We start from the raw sequence: 19,777 nt of genomic DNA on the forward strand, positions 1-19,777 counted from the left end.
AAAAAAAATCACTGTTAGAGAGAACGAATGCCAGGATGACTGTCGGAACTGCCAGTCTGCATGAGCTAGCAGTTAGCTTAGCCTGCCCCGCTTCTGCGTCCTGTCAGACCGCCCTCAGTGTTTCCTCCTCAGGTGCAGCTCCAGGCATGGCCGTGGTCCCTGGGCCCACCAAACACAGCAGACCAGGCTCCCCCAGCCAATCCAATGCCAGCTCTCTGAACCAGACAACTTCAACACATCTCCCCGCACTCCACACGACGACACCAAAAACACAGTCAATATTAGGCAAGGCTGCCAGCAGACCACCCTCGGTGTTATCAGAGCTGCTGGTCTGCATGGGCTTGCAATTGGCTTAGCCTGCCCTGCTTCCGTGTCCTGCAAGACTGCCCTCAGTGTTTCCTCTTCGGGCACAGCTCCGAACAGGGCTGTGATCCCTGGGCCCACAGGACGCAGCAGACCAAGCTCTCCCAGCTGATCCAGCACCAGCTCTCCCAGCCATCAAATGAAGACGGCATCTTCCCTCACCGGTATTGAGTGAGGCCACTGGCAACGTGAATTTGTGCCGCCTTCTTCCCACAGCGGAAGCGGACGTAATTTCTTGAGCTGGCGGAGAAAGTACACCCTCTGCTGGGCCTTTTTGATGATTTGATGATTGATTCTCTGTTGGATGCCCACCTTAGGTCCTGAGAGATTGTGGAACCCAGAAGTCTGTAGGTTTTCACTGTAGACACCATGCTGTTGAGTATGGTGAGTATGGCAGTGTTGGGGGGTGGGGGGGGGGCTCCTCCTGAAGTCCACTGTCATCTTCACTGTGTTGAGCGTGTTCAGCTCCAGGTTCTGGCCGCACCAGAGGGCCAGCTGATCAACCTCTTGTCTATATGCAGACTCATCACCATCCCGGATAAGGCCAAGGATGGTTGTGTCGTCCGCAAATTTAGGAGTTTAACAGGTGGGTCACCTGAGGTGCAGTCATTTGTGTAAAGGGGGGAGCACACATCCCTGGGGGGCACTAGTGCTGATTGTCTGGGTGCTGGATGTGATTTTCCCCAGCCTCCCCAGCTGCCTCCAATCTTTCAGGAAGTTTTAATCCACTGGCAGATGGGGGCTGGTACAGTGAGCCCGGTGAGTTTGGAGTGGAGGATATCTCGGACGCTGGTGTTGAACGCTGAGCTGAAGTCCACAAACGGGACCCTTGTGTGTGTCACTGGGGAGTCAAGGTGTTGGAAGATGTAGTGCAATCCCATGTTGACTGCATCATCCACTGACCTGTTTGCTCGGTGGGCAAACTGCAGGGGGTCGAGCAGGGGGCCTGTGGTTTCCTTCAGGTGGGCCAACACCAGTCTCTCCAAGGATTTCATGAACACAGACATTAGGGCAGTGGGCTTGTAGTCATTTAATCCTGTGATACGGGGTTTCTTGGGGACCAGGATGATAGTGGAACTCTTGAAGCAAGAGGGGACTTCACACAGCTCAAGTGATTATATTATAGTATATTGTATATAGTATAGAGTGATTATATTATAATGATAGTATTAGTAATGATAATCTAGTGTTATTGGTGGTAGTCTCGAATTATAGTAATGATGGTAGTCTAGTATTTGTGTTATTGTAGTGTTAGTAATGGTAGTCTAGTATATAAGTAGTGAAATTCTAAATTTAGTGGTAGGAGTGGTATTGGTAATGATTGTCTAGTATTAATGGTAGTAGTCTAGCAGTAGTGATGGTAGTCTAGTATTTGTAGTGGTAATCTCGTATTAGTAGTGATATTGTAATATTTATAGTATTTTTGTTTTTTTCTGCGATTTTTGTACCCAACGCTCCCATTTTTTCTTTGTAACATTTCTTCCTGTTTTTCTCCTGCTCTCATTCCTTTTTTAGGAAGTGCACCGCAGCAGTTTGGGTAACCAAATGTTCTATTCCACTGTGTCCTGTTTGGACAGACAGCCTTACATATCCAGTGATGAGGAAGAAGACATCTACGGCCATGGAACGCCCTCTATTGTCAGTGTAGGAGACTGCTTGAGTGTGTTGTCCCTCCAGACAGACAAACAGATGGACCATGAAAAAGCCAAGTACAAAGTAGACCAGGTGATATATGTGTGGAACAGTTGTCAAATTAGCAATATTGAGTGACGCAAAAGACATTAGTTAAAAAGTGTATGTCTGCCTACCACCTTCCCACCCCACCCCACAGCTGGCAGAGAGCTGGATGGGCTACACAGGACCAGGCTGTGGCATCCTAAGTCTACAGGTGACTGACAGGTAGGTGTATGAGTGGGAGGGTCTTTCCATGCTGGGTCATTGTGGCTTAGAGATTTTTTTTTTTTTACATGGTGATGCTGGTTGCGTGGCTTGGGTCCTGGACTGTTCCGGTGGTGTCTGGACACTGTTTCGCATCCTGCTCATCATATTCTTCATAAATTGTATAGTTCCATTATAATTGTGTTGTCCTCTCTCAGTGTTGTATTGTGTAAATTGTGTAAACACAACATCATTGCATGTTGTCCGTCTTGGGAGAGAGATCCTCTTCTCTTGCTCTCCCTGAGGTTTCTTCCTATTTTTTCTCCCTGTTAAAGGTTTTTTTAGGGAGTTGTTCCTTATCCGATTTGAGGTTCTAAGGACAGGATGTTGTGTTGCTATAAAGCCTCTTGAGGCATATTTGTAATTTGTGTTATTGGGCTATACAAATAAAATTGACTTGACTTAGAGATGCTATGCTATTGCTCCAGCTATTATAGCCAAAAGGTACTTAAAGTGATTCCTTAGTTCATGTATGTAAAAGTTTAATCATATGGGATGGGTTATGTCATGTACTTTATGATGATTCCATACAGTGCTTATAAAAACAGCGCACTCCGGCAAGATCCGCAGAGGAGGCTTGAGTATTTATGTCAATAACTCTTGGTGCAACAATATAAACATCGTTGAAAGGCATTGCTCTGTTGATCTCAAGCTCCTTATGATTCAGTGCAGGTCTTTTTACCTGCCCAGGGAGCTAACGGCCATTACCATCGCCGCTGTATACATCCCCCCACATGCTAATGCTAAGGAAGCACTTAAGCGGCTACAATGTGCCACCAGCAGACAACAGACCAAACACCCGGACAATGCCTTTATCGTAGGTGGTGATTGTAATCAGGCTAACCTCAGGGCTGTATTGCCCAAATTCCATCAGCATGTCTCCTGCCCCACTAGGGGACAAAACACCCTGGACCATCTCTATACAAACATCAAGGACTCATACAAAGCTACTCCCTGCCCCCACCAGGGGCATTCTGACCACCTCTGCCTGTTCCTGATTCCAGCCTACAAACCCTCATAAAACGAATCAAGCCAGCAGCAAAGACGATCACTGTCTGGCCAGAAAGAGCAGTCTCTGAACTCCAGGACTGTTTTGACAACACAGACTGGAATATTTTTGCACATTCAGCTACCCATGGCTCCCATATAGACATTAATGAAAAGACATCTGCCATACTAGCCTACATTAACTTTTGCACTGAGAGTGTCACAACAAAAAAATTAATCCGCACCTTTCCAGACCGGAAACCTTGGATGGGTCTGGCAGCTACTGAAAACCCGGGATGCTGCATTCAAGTCAGGTAACTGCGAGGCCTACAGTGCAGCCAGATCCAACCTCGAAAAGGGCATCAGAACAGCCAAAAATAACTATTCCTTACAAATAGAGGATTACTTTCACGATAACTCCGAACCCCGGCGAATGTGTCAAGGCATTCAGTCTATCAAAGACTACAAAAGCTTCAATAGCGGCCCCACTGTCCATGATGCCTCCCTGTCAGACAAGCTAAATAATTTCTGTGCCCCCTTCGGCAAGGACAATACTGACCCAGCCACAAAAATCCCCACCCATCCAGAAAACCAGGTGCTCACTATCGATCACAGAGGTCAGAGAATTACTGCGCAGAGTGAACACACGGAAGGCTGCCAGACCGGACGGCATACTGGGTCGGATCCTCCAGGAATGCTCCAACCAGCTGGTTGAGGTCATCACAACTATATTTATCCTCTTCCTGTCCCAATCCATAGTCCCGGTATGCTTCAAGACCACCTCTTCCTGTCCCCAAGAAATCAACACCCACATGACTGAATGACTACCGACCCATAGCACTCACCCCCATTGCCATGAATTACTTTGAGAGACTAGTTCTGGCTCACATCAAAAACATTATCCCCGCCCCCCACATTCGACCCACATCAGTTCACCTACCATCCCAAAAGGTCTACAGAGGATGCCATTGCCACTGCCCTGCACTTTGCTCTGACCCACCTTGAACTTAACAACACATACATCTGGATGCTGTTTATAGATTACAGATTATAGCTCTGCCTTCAACACTATCATCCCCGCCAGACTAACCACCAAATTCCTCTCCCTTGGCCTCAACCCCTTCCTCTGTAACTGAACCCTGGACTTCCTGACCAACAGACCTCAGTCTGTTAGGTTAGGTGACCACACCTCCTCCACCCTGACCCTCAGCACAGATGCCCCTCCTTTTCTCGCACTTTACCCATGACTGCCTACTAACTCACCCTTCAAATATTATAGTGAAGTTGGCAGATGACACCACAGTCATAGGCTGTAACACCAACAATGACGAGACGGGCTATGGGGATGAGATTCAGCACCTCACATCATGGTACACCACTAACAATCTTGTCCTCAATGTGCAGAAGACAAAGGAGCTGGTTGTAGACTTCAGGAGGTCTAGAAGCTGCAGCCACTCCCCCATACCCATTAATGGGGTGGAAGTGGAGCGTGTCTCCAGCTTTAAATTCCTTGAAGTCCACATCAGTGAGGACCTCTCCTGGACATCAAACACCTAGGCCCTTGTGAAAAGGGCCCAACAACACCTGCATTTCCTGAGGAGGCTGAGGAGCTCCCGTCTATCCCTCAAAATTCTCACCAACTTCTACCCCCTGCGCTCTGGCATGCACTACAGGAGCCTCGGCTTCTTTCCCCAAGCTATTACCCACATGAACCTGGCTACCCACTGAATGTCTGTAAATATGTTTATACTTGTGCTATTTTTTATACTTATCTTTAGCTTTTAGTCTTCATCTGTATATAGTAGCTTTTCCCCCCCTTTTTACTCCCCAATTGTATCTGGCCAATTATCCCACTCTTCCGAGCCTTCCCGGTCGCTGCTCTACCCCCTCTGCCGATCCGGGGAGGGCTGCAGACTACCACATCCCTCCACCGATATATGTGGAGTCGCCAACCGCTTCTTTTCACCTGACAGTGAGGAGTTTCGCCAGGGGGACATAGCACGTGGGAGGATTACATTACATTATAATCATTTAGCCGACGGTTTTATCCAAAGCAACTTACAATAAGTGCATCATTTAACATAGGAAATCAGGAGAACTACTGGTCATCAGAGGGCATAAGTGCATCTTCTCAGATGCACCTATGAGAGCAGAACCAGTGCTAAAGTAAAAGCGCGAGAAAGAATTATTTTTTATTAATGAGTGAATACAGTAAGTGCTACGAGCCAGTAACAGGGTAGTACTTCTTGAAGAGGTACGTTTTCAACCTGTGCCGAAAGATGGGCAGTGACTCCGCTGTCCTGACATCAGTGGGGAGTTCATTCCACCACTGTGGGGCCAGGAAAGAAAAGAGCTGTGACCGGGTCGATTGGCAGCCGGGGCCTCTGAGCGATGGGGCAACCAGGCGTCCCGAGGCAGCAGAGCGAAGTGGTCAGATAAGGGTATAGGGCTTGACCATGGCTTGGAGATAGGAAGGAGCTGTTTCTATCACTGCCCTGTAGGCTAGCACCAGAGTCTTAAACTGGATGCGAGCAACTACTGGGATCCAGTGTAGGGACATGAGAAGGGGAGTTGTGTGGGAGAACTTAGGGCGGTTGAACACCAGACAAGCTGCAGCTTTCTGAACAAGCTCCAGTGGTCTGATGGCCGATGCTGGGGCGGCAGCGAGGAGGGAGTTGCCGTAGTCCAGCTGGGAGGAGACCAGAGCCTGGATGAGCACCTGTGCCGTCTCGTCGGTGAGGTATGGGCGAATCCTCCTGATGTTATAGAGGAGAAATCTGCAGGAGCGAGCAACTGATGCAACGTTTGCAGCAAATGACAGTTGGTCGTCCAGAATCACACCCAGATTCCTCGCAGTCCGAGTTGGCGTCACCACGGTGTTGTCAATGGTGATGGCCAGGTCTCGGTGCGGGCAACCTTTTCCTGGGAGGAACATCAGCTCTGTCTTGTCCAGATTGGGCTTCAGGTGGTGTGTCGCCATCCACTCCGAGATGCCAGTCAACCACGCAGCAATGCATGTCTCTACTTGTGTGACAGAGGGGGAGTCATCGGCATAACAATCGTAAGAGAAGTCATGCAAACGAATAACAGAACCCAGGGATATTGTGTACAGGGAGAACAGGAGAGGACCCAGAACCGAACCTTGTGGAATGCCTGTAGTCGGTCTGCGAGGCTCCGACACAGGTCCCCTCCATGTCACCTGGTAGGAGCGACCCGTCAGGTAGGATGCAAACATTGAGAGTGCAGAGCCTGTGACACCCAGCCCCTCGAGGGTAAAGAGGAGGATCTGGTGGTTCACTGTGTCGAATGCAGCTGACAGGTCCAGGAGTATCAGGAAGGAGGAGAGATCATTTGCTCTCGCAGAGTGCAGCAATTCTGTCACTGCAAGGAGGGCCGTCTCTGTCGAGTGACCCACCTTGAACCCAGACTGGTTGGGGTCCAGGAGGTTGTTCTGGTGGAGGTACAAAGACAGTTGGTTAAAGACAGCACATGCAAACGTTTTGGATAGAGAGTAGGACATGAAATAGTGGGCAGAGAGCTGGGGGGGAGTAACAGAGAGATTGGAAATAGGACAGTGTCTAATAAAGATAAGGTCGAGCTGATTGCCGGCCTTGTGGGTAGGAGGCGAGGGTGAGAGGTGAAGTTGAAAGGAGGAGAGGAAAGAGAGAAGAGGATCTGGCTTGTCAGTGTGGATGTTGAAGTCACCAAGAAGGATAAATGCAGAGTCATCATCAGGGAAGTATGAGGCAAGTGTGTCAAGCTCCTCCAGAAACTCACCAAGTCCAAAACTCACCAAGGGGGCCTGGTGGGCGGTACACAACCACAATGGTGAGTTTGACTGGATAAGAGACAGTAACAGCATGAAATTCAAAAGAGGGCGGAGAAAATTGTGGAATGGAAACAAGGGAGTATTTCAATTTTGGGGAGATTAGCAGGCCAGTACCACCACCTCGCCTCCCAGCTCTGGGAGTGTGAGAAAAAGAGTACACATCAGACAGAGCTGCGGTTGTGGTAGTGTTTTCTGTCATGATCCAGGTCTCAGTTGGAGCAAGAAAGTTGAGGGAGAGCAAGGATGCCTAGCCTGAGATAAACTCAGCTTTTGGCACCGCGGACTGGAAATTCCAGAGCCCTCCCATCACCACTTGCTCAATCTGAGTGGAGAGAGTGGGATAGATGAGATTGGTAGGGTCACAGTGCCTAGGAGTGACCCAACGTCTATGCCAGTCCCGGGAAGAGGAAAGGACTGGAATGTGAAGGAAACGCATAGTCTATACTAGGTACACAAAATACAGAGCAGTCCTTGCTTGATGAAATCTTGGCTTGAAAAAGTTGCGCTTGCCTTTGTTCAGTCTAGCGTTCGTTCAGCCTAGACCTGTTTTCCCTCAGCTTGTTTGCTTGACACTTCCAAGTAGCAGCAGTGATTTAAAGAAAACTAATTGCTAATTTTCTGCCAGGAGTGCAGGCCACACCCTGGCCACTTAACACCCAGTTGGCATAAGAGTTAAAATGAAAGTAGGCCTATTGCCCAGAAATTGGTCACTTATGTAAAACTCTATCAAACCTCACCCAATACAATTAGAACTGCAAACAGCAAGTTACCAAGGAATATATTTATAAGCTAAAAGGATAACTAAGTCAAAACAGCTAGGCAACAAGAAATATTTAAGGACACACTAGGTGGAAGAAGAAGAAAAAAGAGCTACAGCTAGAATAAGACAGCTACAGCTAGAATAAGATCCCACGAGTTTCCACTAGGAACCAGCAGCAGATGTATAGAGAAAAGGACTAATACTTAAGCAGGTGGAATAAGACTAATAGCAACTTGTTAAGTAACAAAGGTGATACTTACTCTATTCTAGATGAACCAGCAATTCAGAATCACTACAGAAGTTAAAATGCACACTCTATATAGCTGCAAAGGGGGGGGGGGGCAACTCCATAATAATGCCTGTGGATTTAGAATGAGATGTCATGAATCTCATTCTAAAACCACTCTGGTGCTGGCCTGCTCAATGTCCCTAGAATGAACTACAAAAAGTATGGCGAAGCATCATTTTGTTTTTATGCACGGACAGCTCGGAATAGACTCCAAAGGCAAAGGAAAAGGCATATGGTGAGTTGTATGACAGGTTAGACACTAAGGAAGGAGAAAAGGACTTGTATCGACTGGCTAGACAGAGAGACCGAGCTGTGAATGATGTGCAGCTAGTTAGGGCAATCAAGGATAGATGGAAATGTGTTGACAAGCGAGGAGAGTGTGCTGAGAAGGTTGAAGGAGTACTTGAGGGGCTAATGAATGAAGAAAATGAGAGAGAGAGAAGGTTGGATGATGTAGGGATAGTGAATCAGGAAGTTCAGTGGATTAACAAGGAGGAAGTGAGGGCAGCTATGAAGAGGATGAAGAGTGGAAAGGCAGTTGGTCCTGATGACATACCTTTGGAGGCATGGAGATGTTTAGGAGAGATGGCAGTGGAGTTTTTAACTAGATTGTTTAACACAATCTTGGAAAGTGGGAGGATGCATGAGGAGTGGAGAAGAAGCATACTGGTACCGATTTTCAAGAACAAGGGCGATGTGCAGAACTGTAGCAACTACAGAGGTATAAAGTTGATCAGCCACAGCATGAAGATTTGGGAAAGAGTAATAGAAGCTAGGTTAAGAGGAGAGGTGATGATCAGCGAGCGGCAGTATGGTTTCATGCCACAAAAGAGCCCCACAGATGCGATGTTTGCTTTGAGAATGTTGATTGAGAAGTATAGAGAAGGCCAGAAAGAGTTGCATTGCGTGTTTGTAGATTTAGAGAAAGCATACGACAGGGTGCCGAGAGAGGAGGTGTGGTATTGTATGAGGAAGTCAGGAGTTGCAGAGAAGTATGTAGGAGTGATGCAGGATATATATGAGGGAAGTGTGACAGTGGTGAGGTGTGCGGTTGGAATGACAGACGGCTTCAAGGTGGAGGTGGGATTACATCAAGGATCGGCTCTGTGCCCTTTCTTGTTTGCAATGGTGATGGACAGGTTGACAGACAAGATCAGGCAGGAGTCTCCATGGACGATGATGTTCACTGATGACATTGTGATCTGTAGCAAGACTAGGGTGCAGGTTGAGGAGAGCCTGGAGAGGTGGAGGTATGCACTGGAGAGAAGAGGAATGAAAGTCAGTAGGAGCAAGACGGAATACGTATGTGTGAATGAGAGGGATGACTGGAATGGTCAGGATGCAATGAGTAGAGGTGATGAAGGCATATGAGTTTAAATACTTGGGGTCAACTGTCCAAAGTAACGGGGAGTGCAGAAGAGAGGTGAAGAAGAGAGTGCAGGCAGGGTGGAGTGGGTGAAGAAGAGTGTCAGGAGTGATTTGCGACAGAAGGATACTAGTAATAGTTAAAGGGAAGGTTTACAGGATGGTTGTGAGACCAGCTATGTTATATTTGGAGACAGTGGCACTGACAAAAAGACAAGAGGCGTAGCTGGAGGTGGCAGAGTTGAAGATGATAAGATTTTCACTGGGAGTGACGAAGAAGGACAGGATTAGGAAGGATTATATTAGAGGGACCGCTCAAGTTGGACTGTTTGGAGACAAAGCAAGAAAGGCAAGATTGAGATGGCTTGGACATGTGTGGAGGAGAGATGCTGGGTATATTGGGAGAAGGATGCTGAATATGGAGCTGCCAGGAAAGAGGAAAAGAGGAAGGCCAAAGAGGAGGTTTATGGATGTGGTGAGGCAGGACATGCAGGTGGCTGGTGGGCCAGAGGAAGATGTAGAAGATAGGACGAAATGGAAACGGATGATCCGCTTTGGTGACCCCTAACAGGAGCAGCCAAAAGTAGTAGTAGTAGTAGAGGCTTGGAATAGACTCCCCCAACAAATAAGAGAAGCAACGTCCATAGATAATTTTAAGAAGCAGCTCAAGACCCATTTTTATGCTCCTGCTTATAATTAATTCCACTTTATATTTCTTTTACTCTTATTTTTTATCTTGTACTGTGGTTTTATTTCTTGCCTTGTTTTATGTTTTTTTGCCTAGGTCTGTGTTTTATTACTTTTAACTTATTTTATCTGTATTGTTGTTAAGTTTTATTGTTTCCCTTATTTTTAATGTAAAGCACTTTGTGCTGCATGTTATGTATGAAAGGTGCTTTACAAATAAGGTTTATTATTATTATTATTATTATTATAAAAACTCCTGTAGGCGTAATGGCCAGGTGTCCCAATACTTTTGTCCTTCTGGTGTATCTTACACTATGTTTGCTCTGTTTGTCTATGTCTGTCTTGCTCGGTTTGGCGAAGCTGCAGGCCTCATTTCATTTTTACACGTGCCTACACATTGTTTTTAATGACAATAAAATAAAATGAAATGAATAGTATCAAAATTAAACGTAGAACAAGTGGGATTCGTTGGTTTCAGTTTGTAAACACTATTAACAGTTGGCCCCTCCTCCCCGGCCCAATGTCACCAGAAGCGCACGCCCCCTGAACGCAGTTGCCACAGCACATCCCAGTGTACAGTCCAACTCCACGTCGCTTGTCATTCTCATCCTTCTTCAGTGCTCACCAGTGAGTGAAAGGCAACCCCAGATTCATCTCATCTCATCATCAGCCGCTTCACTGGGGCTGGGTCGCGGTGACAGCAAGCTAAGTAGGGCACTCCAGACGTCCCTCTCCCCAGCAACACCCTCCAACTCCTCCTGGGGGATTCCAAGCCGTTCCCAGGCCAGATTGGACATGTAGTTCCTCCAGCAAGTTCTGGGTCTACCCAGGGGTCTCCTCCCAGTTGGACGTGCCCAGAAAACCTCCAAAGGAAGGTGCCCAGGAGGCATCCTAATCAGATGCCTGAACCAGCTCAACTGGCTCCTTTTGACGCGAAGTAGCAGCGGCTCTACTCTGAGCTCCCTCCAGATGTCCGAGCTCCTCCTCCTATCTTTAAGACCGAGCCCAGACACTCTACGGAAGAAACTAATTTCAGCCACTTGTATCTGTGATCTCGCCCTTGCGGTCACTACCCAAAGCTCATGACCATAGGTGAGGGTTGGAACGAAGATTGACTGGTAAATAGAGAGCTTTGTCTTCCGGCTCAGCTCCCTCTTCACCACAACGGTCCGGTACAACATCCACATTACCGCTGATGCTGCACCAATCTGCCTGTCAATCTCCTGCTCCGTCCTACCCTCACTCGTGAACAAGACCCCAAGATACTTGAACTCCTTTACTTGAGGCAACAACTCATCCCCAACCCGGAGGGAACAATCCACCATTTTCTGGTAGAGAACCATGGCCTCAGACTTGGAGGTGCTGACTCTCATCCCTGCCCTTTCATACTCAGCTGTAAACCACCTGCACAGCCCCAAACTGCACTGGAGATCATGTTCTGAGGAAGCCAACAAAACCATGTCTGCGAAGCGCAGAGATTCAATTCTGAAGTTTTCAAAACGGGCACACTCCTCACATTGGCTGCGCCTTGAGATCCTGTCCATAAATATCACAAACAGAATTGGAGACAAGGGACAACCTTGGCAGAGTCTGACACCCACCGAAAATATGTTTGACTTGGTGCCAAGAATGCTGAAACAACTCTCACTTTGGTTATACAAGGACCAGATGGCTTGTTGCAACTGCCCCGTTACCCCATACTCAGTCCACAAAACACATATAGGCTGGCTGGTCAAACTCCCATGGCCCCCCAGCACTTCTGCAAGAATAAAGAGTTGGTCTGTTGTTCCACAGCCAGGACAGAATCCGTATTGTTCTTCCTGGATCCGAGGTTCGACAATCGATCAGAGCCTCCTTTCCAGCATCTTAGAGTAGACTTTCCCAGGGAGGCTGAGCAGTGTGATGCCCCGATAATTGGAGCACACCCTCTGGTCCCCCTTTTTGAATATGGGAACCACATCCCCGGCTACCACTCCACAGGTACTGTCCCCGACCTCCATGCGACACTGAAGAGGCATGTCCGCCAAGACAGCCCAACAATGTTCAGAGCCTTCAGCATCCCAGGGTGAATCTCATCCACACCCGGTGCCTTGCCGCCGAGGAGCTTTTTAACTATCTCAGAGATCTCTGCCAGGGAAATAAGTGGGGCTTCCCCCAACTCTTCAGACTCTACCCCCTCAACTGAGGATGTGTTAGCCGGGTTCAGGAGCTCCTCAAAGTGCTCTTTCCACTGCCTGGCAACATCCTCAGTCCGGATCAGCAGTTCCCCTCCCTGGCTAAACACAGCCTGAGTCAAGCCCTGCTTCCCCTTCCTGAGTCGCCGAATGGTTTGCCATAACTTCCTTGAGGCCAACCGAAAGTCCTTCTCCATAGCCTCGCCAAACTCCTCCCACACCTGAGTTTTTGCTTCCGCGACCTCCGAAGCGACAACCCTTCTGGCCTACTGGTACCTGTCTGCTGCTTCAGGAGACCCCTGGGCCACCAAGCCCGAAAGGCCTCCTTGTTCAGCCTGACAGCTTCCCTCACCACTGGTGTCCACCAGTGGGTTCTTAGGTTGCCACTTCGACTGGCACCTATGACCTTATGACTACAGCTCCTACCTGCCACATCTGCAATAGAGGCTTTGAACATGGCCCACTCAGACTCCATGTCCCCAGCCTCCCTCGGGATACATGAGAACTTCTTCCAGAGGTGAGAGTTGAAGACCTCATGGACAGGGAGTACACGTCGTACCTACATAACACGTCAGTATTATTTGTTCCAAGACCAAGAAAGCTTTAACTGAATATGTATGAGGAGTGACCATGTATTAAAATTTAAATGAAAATTAAGGTGTTATTATGAGGAAATGAAAGGAAATGTTGTACAAATAAAGTATTTGGAGATTTCATATTCATATCATCCTTTCCATCCTTGTGTGTGTGTGTGTGTGTGTGTGTGTGTGTATACACATTTAGATTGATAGAGAGATAGAGAGATAGATGTTATTCACTGACACAAATTAGGAACTCAGCAAATATGGATTAGGAAATACACTAAATGTCCAGGTATGTGTGTGTTCATAGTAATTTCAGGGCCATACACCACTGAAAACCATGTTTATGTCTGACATGATGACCTGAGGGAGTTCACACATGTGTCTAGAGTTTAACGAAGATGTGTTTTTCAGGTACGTGTGGTGTCTGGACTTTAAAGGAGGGTTGTTCTGCAGTGCGCTGGCTGAAGGAGGCCTTAACTGGCAGCGATTTGAAGATGATGTCCATCAGGTGGCACTGTCACCCTCAGGTCAGCAACTTAGACCAATCTATTACTAATAAGACCTTATTTGTCAAATAAAAGGGAATCGATCAGGCTTTGCAAATGTGCCTTTGCAAAAGTTGTGTTCTGTTGTAAACATTTTAGCTGTGGTTGTATGTTATCACCTTACCTGTCCAATAATGGTGAATGTTGTAAACATTTTAGCTCTGGTTGTATGTTATCACCTAACCTGTCTCATAATGGTGAATGTTGTAAACATTTTAGCTCTGGTTGTATGTTATCACCTAACTTGTCTCATAATGGTGAATGTTATAAACATTTTAGCTCTGGTTGTATGTTATCACCTAGCCTGTCACATAATGGTGAATGTTGTAAACATTTTAGCTCTGGTTGTATGTTATCACCTAGCCTGTCTCATAATGGTGAATGTTGTAAACATTTTAGCTCTGGTTGTATGTTATCACCTAACCTGTCTAATAATGGTGAATGTTTACTCCATTCAGATAAGCAGCTCACTATTATACAAACGTGGCTGCTTTTCTACATTTCACATGGGCACTCACGTGACTCTAATAGACAAATACTGGTTGTTCAGTCAGTCTTCTCTCTTTCCTCTCCTCCTTTCACCTTCACTTCTCACCCTCTCCTCCTACCCACAAGGCCAGCAACCAGCTCGACCTTATCTTTACTAGACACTGTCCTATTTCCAATCTCTCTGTTACTCCCCTCCAGCTCTCTGCCCGCTATTTCATGTCCTACTCTCTCTCCCTCTCTTCTCCCCCCTCAGCCCCTTCCCCTACCCACATGGTTTCCACCCGTAGACACCTGCGCTCTCTCTCCACCACTGATCTTTCTTCCTCTGTTACCTCTATCCTCCCTACAGCTGAATCTTGCTCTCTCCTACCCCCTGACAGTGCTACTGATCTTCTTCTCTCTACCCTCTCCTCTTCTCTGGACAATCTGTCCCCTCACCTCCAGACCTGCACGCCCAACTCCACCTACCCCTTGGCTGTCCGACTCAGTATGTACTGACAGACGAAGCCTAAGAGTGGCAGAGCACAAATGGAGAAAAGGCAAACTCTCAGAGGACCTTCTCAACTTCCAGTCTCTTCTTTCAACTTTCTCCTCCTCCCTTTCTGCTGCTAAGGCTGCCTTCTATCGCTCTAAAATCCTATCCTCTGCCTCTAATCCTAAGAAACTCTTTGAAACCTTCTCTACACTTCTTCAACCTCCACCTCCTCCTCCTACTTCCTCCCTTCTCCCTGATGACTTCGCTAACTTCTTTGACAAGAAGGTAAACGACATCAGATCTTCTTTTTCTCACCATCCGTTTAGTGCTGCTTGCACTATCCCACCCTCTGCACCCTCCCTTACCTCTCCACATCCCACCCTATCCCACCTCGCTCCGCTCTCCCCCGACGAGGTCCTCAACCTCATCGTATCCAGTCACCCCACCACATGTTCCCTTGACCCGGTCCCCTCCCCTCTTCTTCAGTCGATAGCACCTGAACGCCTTCCCTTACTAACCCACCTCATCAACACCTCCCTCCAGGCAGGATGCTTTCCATCTGCCTTCAAGACTGCTAGAGTCACCCCCCTTCTCAAGAAACTATCACTTAACCCCTCTGATGTCAAAAACTACAGACCGGTTTCCATTCTACCCTTTCTATCCAAAACTTTTGAATGTGCTGTCTTTAACCAATTTCTTTTGTACCTCCACCATAACAACCTCCTGGACCCCAACCAGGTTCAAGGTGGGTCACTCGACAGAGACGGCCCTCCTTGCAGTGACAGAATCATTGCAGTCTGCGAGAGAAAACTCTCTCTCCTCTGTCCTGATACTCCTGGACCTGTCAGTTGCGTTCGACACAGTGAACCACCAGATCCTCCTCTTTACCTTCGAAGGGCTGGGTGTCACAGGCTCTGCACTCTCAATGTTTGCATCCTACCTGACGGGTCACTCCTACCAGGTGACATGGAGGGGATCTGTGTCGGAGCCTCGCAGACTGACTACAGGCGTTCCACAAGGTTTGGTTCTGGGTCCTCTCCTTTTCTCCCTGCACACAACATCCCTGGGTTCTGTTATTCGCTCGCATGACTTCTCTTACCATTGTTATTCAGATGACACCCAGCTGATCTTGTCCTTTCCTCCCACTAACACATAAGTAGAGCCACGCATTGCTGCATGGTTGACTGGCATCTCGGAGTGGATGGTGACACACCACCTGAAGCCCAATCTGGACAAGACAGAGCTGATGTTCCCCCCGTGGAAAGGTTGCCTGCACCGAGACCTGGCCATCACCATTGACAACACCGTGGTGACGCCAACTCGGACTGCGAGGAATCTGGGTGTGATTCTGGACGACCAATTGTCTTTTGCTGCAAACGTTGCATCAGTTGCTCGTTCCTGCAGATTTCTCCTCTATAACATCAGGAGGATTCGCCTATCCCTCACCGACGAGACGGCACAGGTGCTCATCCAGGCTCTGGTCATCTCCTGGCTGGACTACGGCAACTCCCTCCTTGCTGGCGGCCCAGCATCGGCCATCAGACCACTGGAGCTTGTTCAGAAAGCTGCAGCTTGTCTGGTGTTCAACCGCCCTAAGTTCTCCCACACAACTCCCCTTCTCATGTCCTTACACTGGCTCCTAGTAGCTGATCGCATCCAGTTTAAGTCTCTGGTGCTGGCCTACAGGGCAGGGAAAGGAACAGCTCCTTCCTATCTCCAGGCCATGGTCAAGCCCTACACCCCCCACCCGACCACTTCGCTCTGCTGCCTCAGGACGCCTGGTTGCCCCATCGCTCAGAGGCCCCTGCTGCTGATCGACCCGGTCACGGCTCTTTTCTGTCCTGGCCCCACAGTGGTGGAATGAACTCCCCACTGATGTCAGGACAGCGGAATCGCTGCCCATCTTTCGGCGCAGGTTGAAAACTCACGTCTTCAAGAAATACTACCCTGTTACTTGTTCTTAGCACTTATTGTATTCACTCGTTTAAAAGAAATCTCTTTCTTGCACTTTTACTTTAGCACTGGTTTTGCTTTTAGATGCTTGTTTAGATGCACTTATGACCTCTGATGACTAGTAGTTCTCCTGATTTCCTACGTTAAATGATGCACTTATTGTAAGTCGCTTTGGATAAAAGCGTCGGCTAAATGATTGTAATGTAATGTAATGTAATGATGCAGTCTCCCCCCAGAGCCTGGCTCATTAACACATAGTAGTGCCTCAGACCCACCGGGATCCAAAGCCTGGAGCTTCTAGAGGCTACATGAGGGTGTTTTGCTTCCAGGCTGCCTGCTGTGGAAGGTGGAGCAGAAGAGCATGACAGCCTATGCCTGTGGAAAAGTCACTATTAAAGGAAAACGTCACTGGTACAAAGCTCTGGAACAAACTTCCTTTGTTGCCCTGAGCGATGACACCGCCTGGATAATTAGGACCAATGGAGACCTGTACCTTCAGACTGGTATGTATGTGTGTGTGTGTGTGTGTGTGTGTGTGTGTGTGTGTGTGTGTGTGTGTGTGTGTGTTTTGGGCGAGGGGGGGGTATTTATTACTCTATGTTAGCAAAGTGCACACCAAATAAATGACGTATCCGATGCGAGGGTCTCAGGCCAGGAGGTTGTGTTGCTGTAAAGCCACTGGGTTGGGCTATACAAACTGTCTGTCTAACCTTCCTGTGTCTAACCTGTCTGTGTCTAACCTGTCTGTCTATCTAACTACTACTACCACAGGATGTTGTGTTGCTGTAAAGCCACTGAGGCTGGGCTATAAACACTGACTTGACTTCTACCCACCTCACTGCAGTGTGTCTCTTCTAACACCAGCTATCCTCATACTCCATTTATTTCAACTGCTTTTTGATCGCTGTTATTTTGGCGGCCTCTAGGTGGCGCTCTCTGTTTGAACGTGCCAGTGCTGGTGGTGGAAGTTGGCCACTGTGAGCAGATATAGCGTTTGGTTGGTGGTTCTGATCTAAATTCAGCACCAGCATCTTTATTCTGAACCACTGACACTTTTAGACAACTAGGTCACAGATACTTCCCACCCACAGTCTTCAACCAACCAGTCTGTGTTTAACTTGTCTGTCTATCTAACCTGTTTGTGTCTAACCTGTCTGTGTTTAACCTGTCTGTTGATCTAACTGTCTGTCTAACCTGTCTGTGTTTAACCTGTCTGTTGATCTAACCTGTCTGTCTAACCTGTCTGTCTAACCTGTCTCTCTGTTTAACCTGTCTGTGTGTAACCTGTCTGTCTAACTAACATGTCTGTGTCTAACCTGTCTGCCTGTCTAACCTGTCTGTGTCTAACCTGTCTGTCTATCTAACCTGTCTTAGTCTAACCTATATGTCTGTCTAACCTGTGTCTATCTAACCTGTCTGTGTCTAACCTGTCTGTGTTTAACCTGTCTATCTAACCTGTGTCTAACCTTTCTCTCTAACCTGTCTGTCTGTCTAACCTATCTTTGTCTAACCTGTCTGTATCTAACCTGTCTGTTTATCTAACCTGTCTGTGCCTAACCTGTCTGTCTGTCTAACCTATCTATCTATCTAACCTGTCTGTGTCTAACCTGTCTGTCTGTCTAACCTGTCTGTCTATCTAACCTGTCTGTGTCTAACCTGTCTGTGTTTAACCTGTCTCTCTATTTAACCTATCTGTGTGTAACCTGTCTGTCTAACTAACCTGTCTGTGTCTAACCTTTTTCTCTATCTAACCTGTCTGTCTGTCTAATCTGTCTGTCTATCTAACCTGTCTGTGTCTAACCTGTCTCTCTAACCTGTCTGTGTCTAACCTGTCTATTTAACCTGTCTGTCTGTCTAACCTGTTTGTCTTTCCAACCTGTCTGTGTCTAGCCTGTCTGTGTCTAACCTGTCTCTCTATCTAACCTGTCTGTGTCTTACCTGTCTCTCTATCCAACCTGTCTGTGTCTAACCTGTCTGTGTCTAACCTGTGTCTATTTAACCTGTCTGTCTATCTAACCCGTCTGTGTGTAACCTGTCTCTCTATCTAACCTATCTGTGTCTAACCTGTCTGTCTAGCTAACCTCCCTGTGTCTAATGAGTCTGTCTGTCTAAACTGTCTGTGTCTAACCTGTCTATCAATCTAACCTGTCTGTGTCTAACCTGTCTCTCTGTCCATCTAACTTGTCTGTGTCTAACCTGTCTGTCTATCTAACTGTCTGTCTAACCTGTCTCTTTCTGTCTAACCTGTCTGTGTCTAACCTCCCTGTGTTTAACCTGTCTGTCTATCTAATCTATCTTTTTTTCTAACCTGCCTGTCTATCTAACCTGTCTGTATCTAACAAGAGGTGATAAGGTGCAGTGGTGCAGAGAATATATCAGAGATGCTGAAATAGATGTTAGCAGGGGACTTACATACATGCCTAAGGTAGATGGACATGACAGAGTGTACCAGTATACGTACAATGTACAGCACAGTATATACAACATCCATTCCATCCATTATCCAAACTGCCTATCCTGCTCTCAGGGTTGCGGAGATGCTAGAGTTTATGCTAGCAGTCATTGGGCGGCAGGCAGGGAGACACCCTGGAAAGGCCACCAATCCATCCATCACAGGGCCGACACACATACATATTCACACCTAGGGACAATTAAGTATGGCCGATTTACCTGAACTACATGTCTTTTTGACTGTGGGAGGAAACCAGAGCACACGGAGGAAACTCACGCAGACACGGGGAGAACATGCAAACTCCACACAGAGGATGACCCGGGGCCACCCCCAAGGTTGAACTACCCCGAGGCTTGAACCCAGGACCTTCTTGCTGTGAGGCAACCGCGCTAACCACTGCGCCACTGTGCCGCACATATATACATAATGGTTAGATTTATTGACAGTGTTAAGCGTTCATTTGAATGACAGCCCACGGAAAGAAACTGTTTTTATATCTGGTTGTTTTGGGGTACAGTGCTCTGTAGCGTCTACCAGAGGGGAGGAGTTGGAACAGGTTGTGACCAGGGTGTGATGAGTCTGCAGTGATGTTGCCTGCCCATTTCCTGAGTCTGGAGGTGTCTCTGTAGACTTAACTGTCTGTTGTAGTCTGTCCTTGTCCTGTTTGGTGGCCGAAGCAAACCAGACAGTGATGGATGTGCAGAGGACAGACTGGATTATTGCAGTGAATAACTGAATCAACAGTTCCTGAGGCAGGTTGAACTTCCTGAGCTGGCGGAGAATGTACATCATCTGCTGGGCCTTTTTGATGATTGTGTCTATGTTGGATGCCCACCTTAGGTCCTGGGAGATTGTGGAACCCAGAAATCTGTAGGTTTTCACCATAG

At 47.6% G+C, this 19,777-nt stretch overlaps 1 protein-coding gene across 1 annotated transcript in view; it reads left to right on the forward strand.

Moving 5' to 3' along the window:
• The window catches only part of tecpr2 (tectonin beta-propeller repeat containing 2), a 152,072-nt gene that overhangs the window by 42,871 nt on the left and 89,424 nt on the right, over positions 1-19,777 (forward strand). Inside the window, exons 14-17 of the mRNA XM_056295835.1 lie at positions 1,879-2,088; positions 2,195-2,262; positions 13,388-13,503; positions 16,768-16,941. Coding sequence (XP_056151810.1) covers positions 1,879-2,088; positions 2,195-2,262; positions 13,388-13,503; positions 16,768-16,941 — 568 coding nt within the window. The remainder of the gene's footprint in view (positions 1-1,878; positions 2,089-2,194; positions 2,263-13,387; positions 13,504-16,767; positions 16,942-19,777) is intronic.

The sequence above is a fragment of the Lampris incognitus genome, chromosome 16 (assembly GCF_029633865.1).
Source record: "Lampris incognitus isolate fLamInc1 chromosome 16, fLamInc1.hap2, whole genome shotgun sequence".
Lineage (NCBI taxonomy): Eukaryota > Metazoa > Chordata > Actinopteri > Lampriformes > Lampridae > Lampris > Lampris incognitus.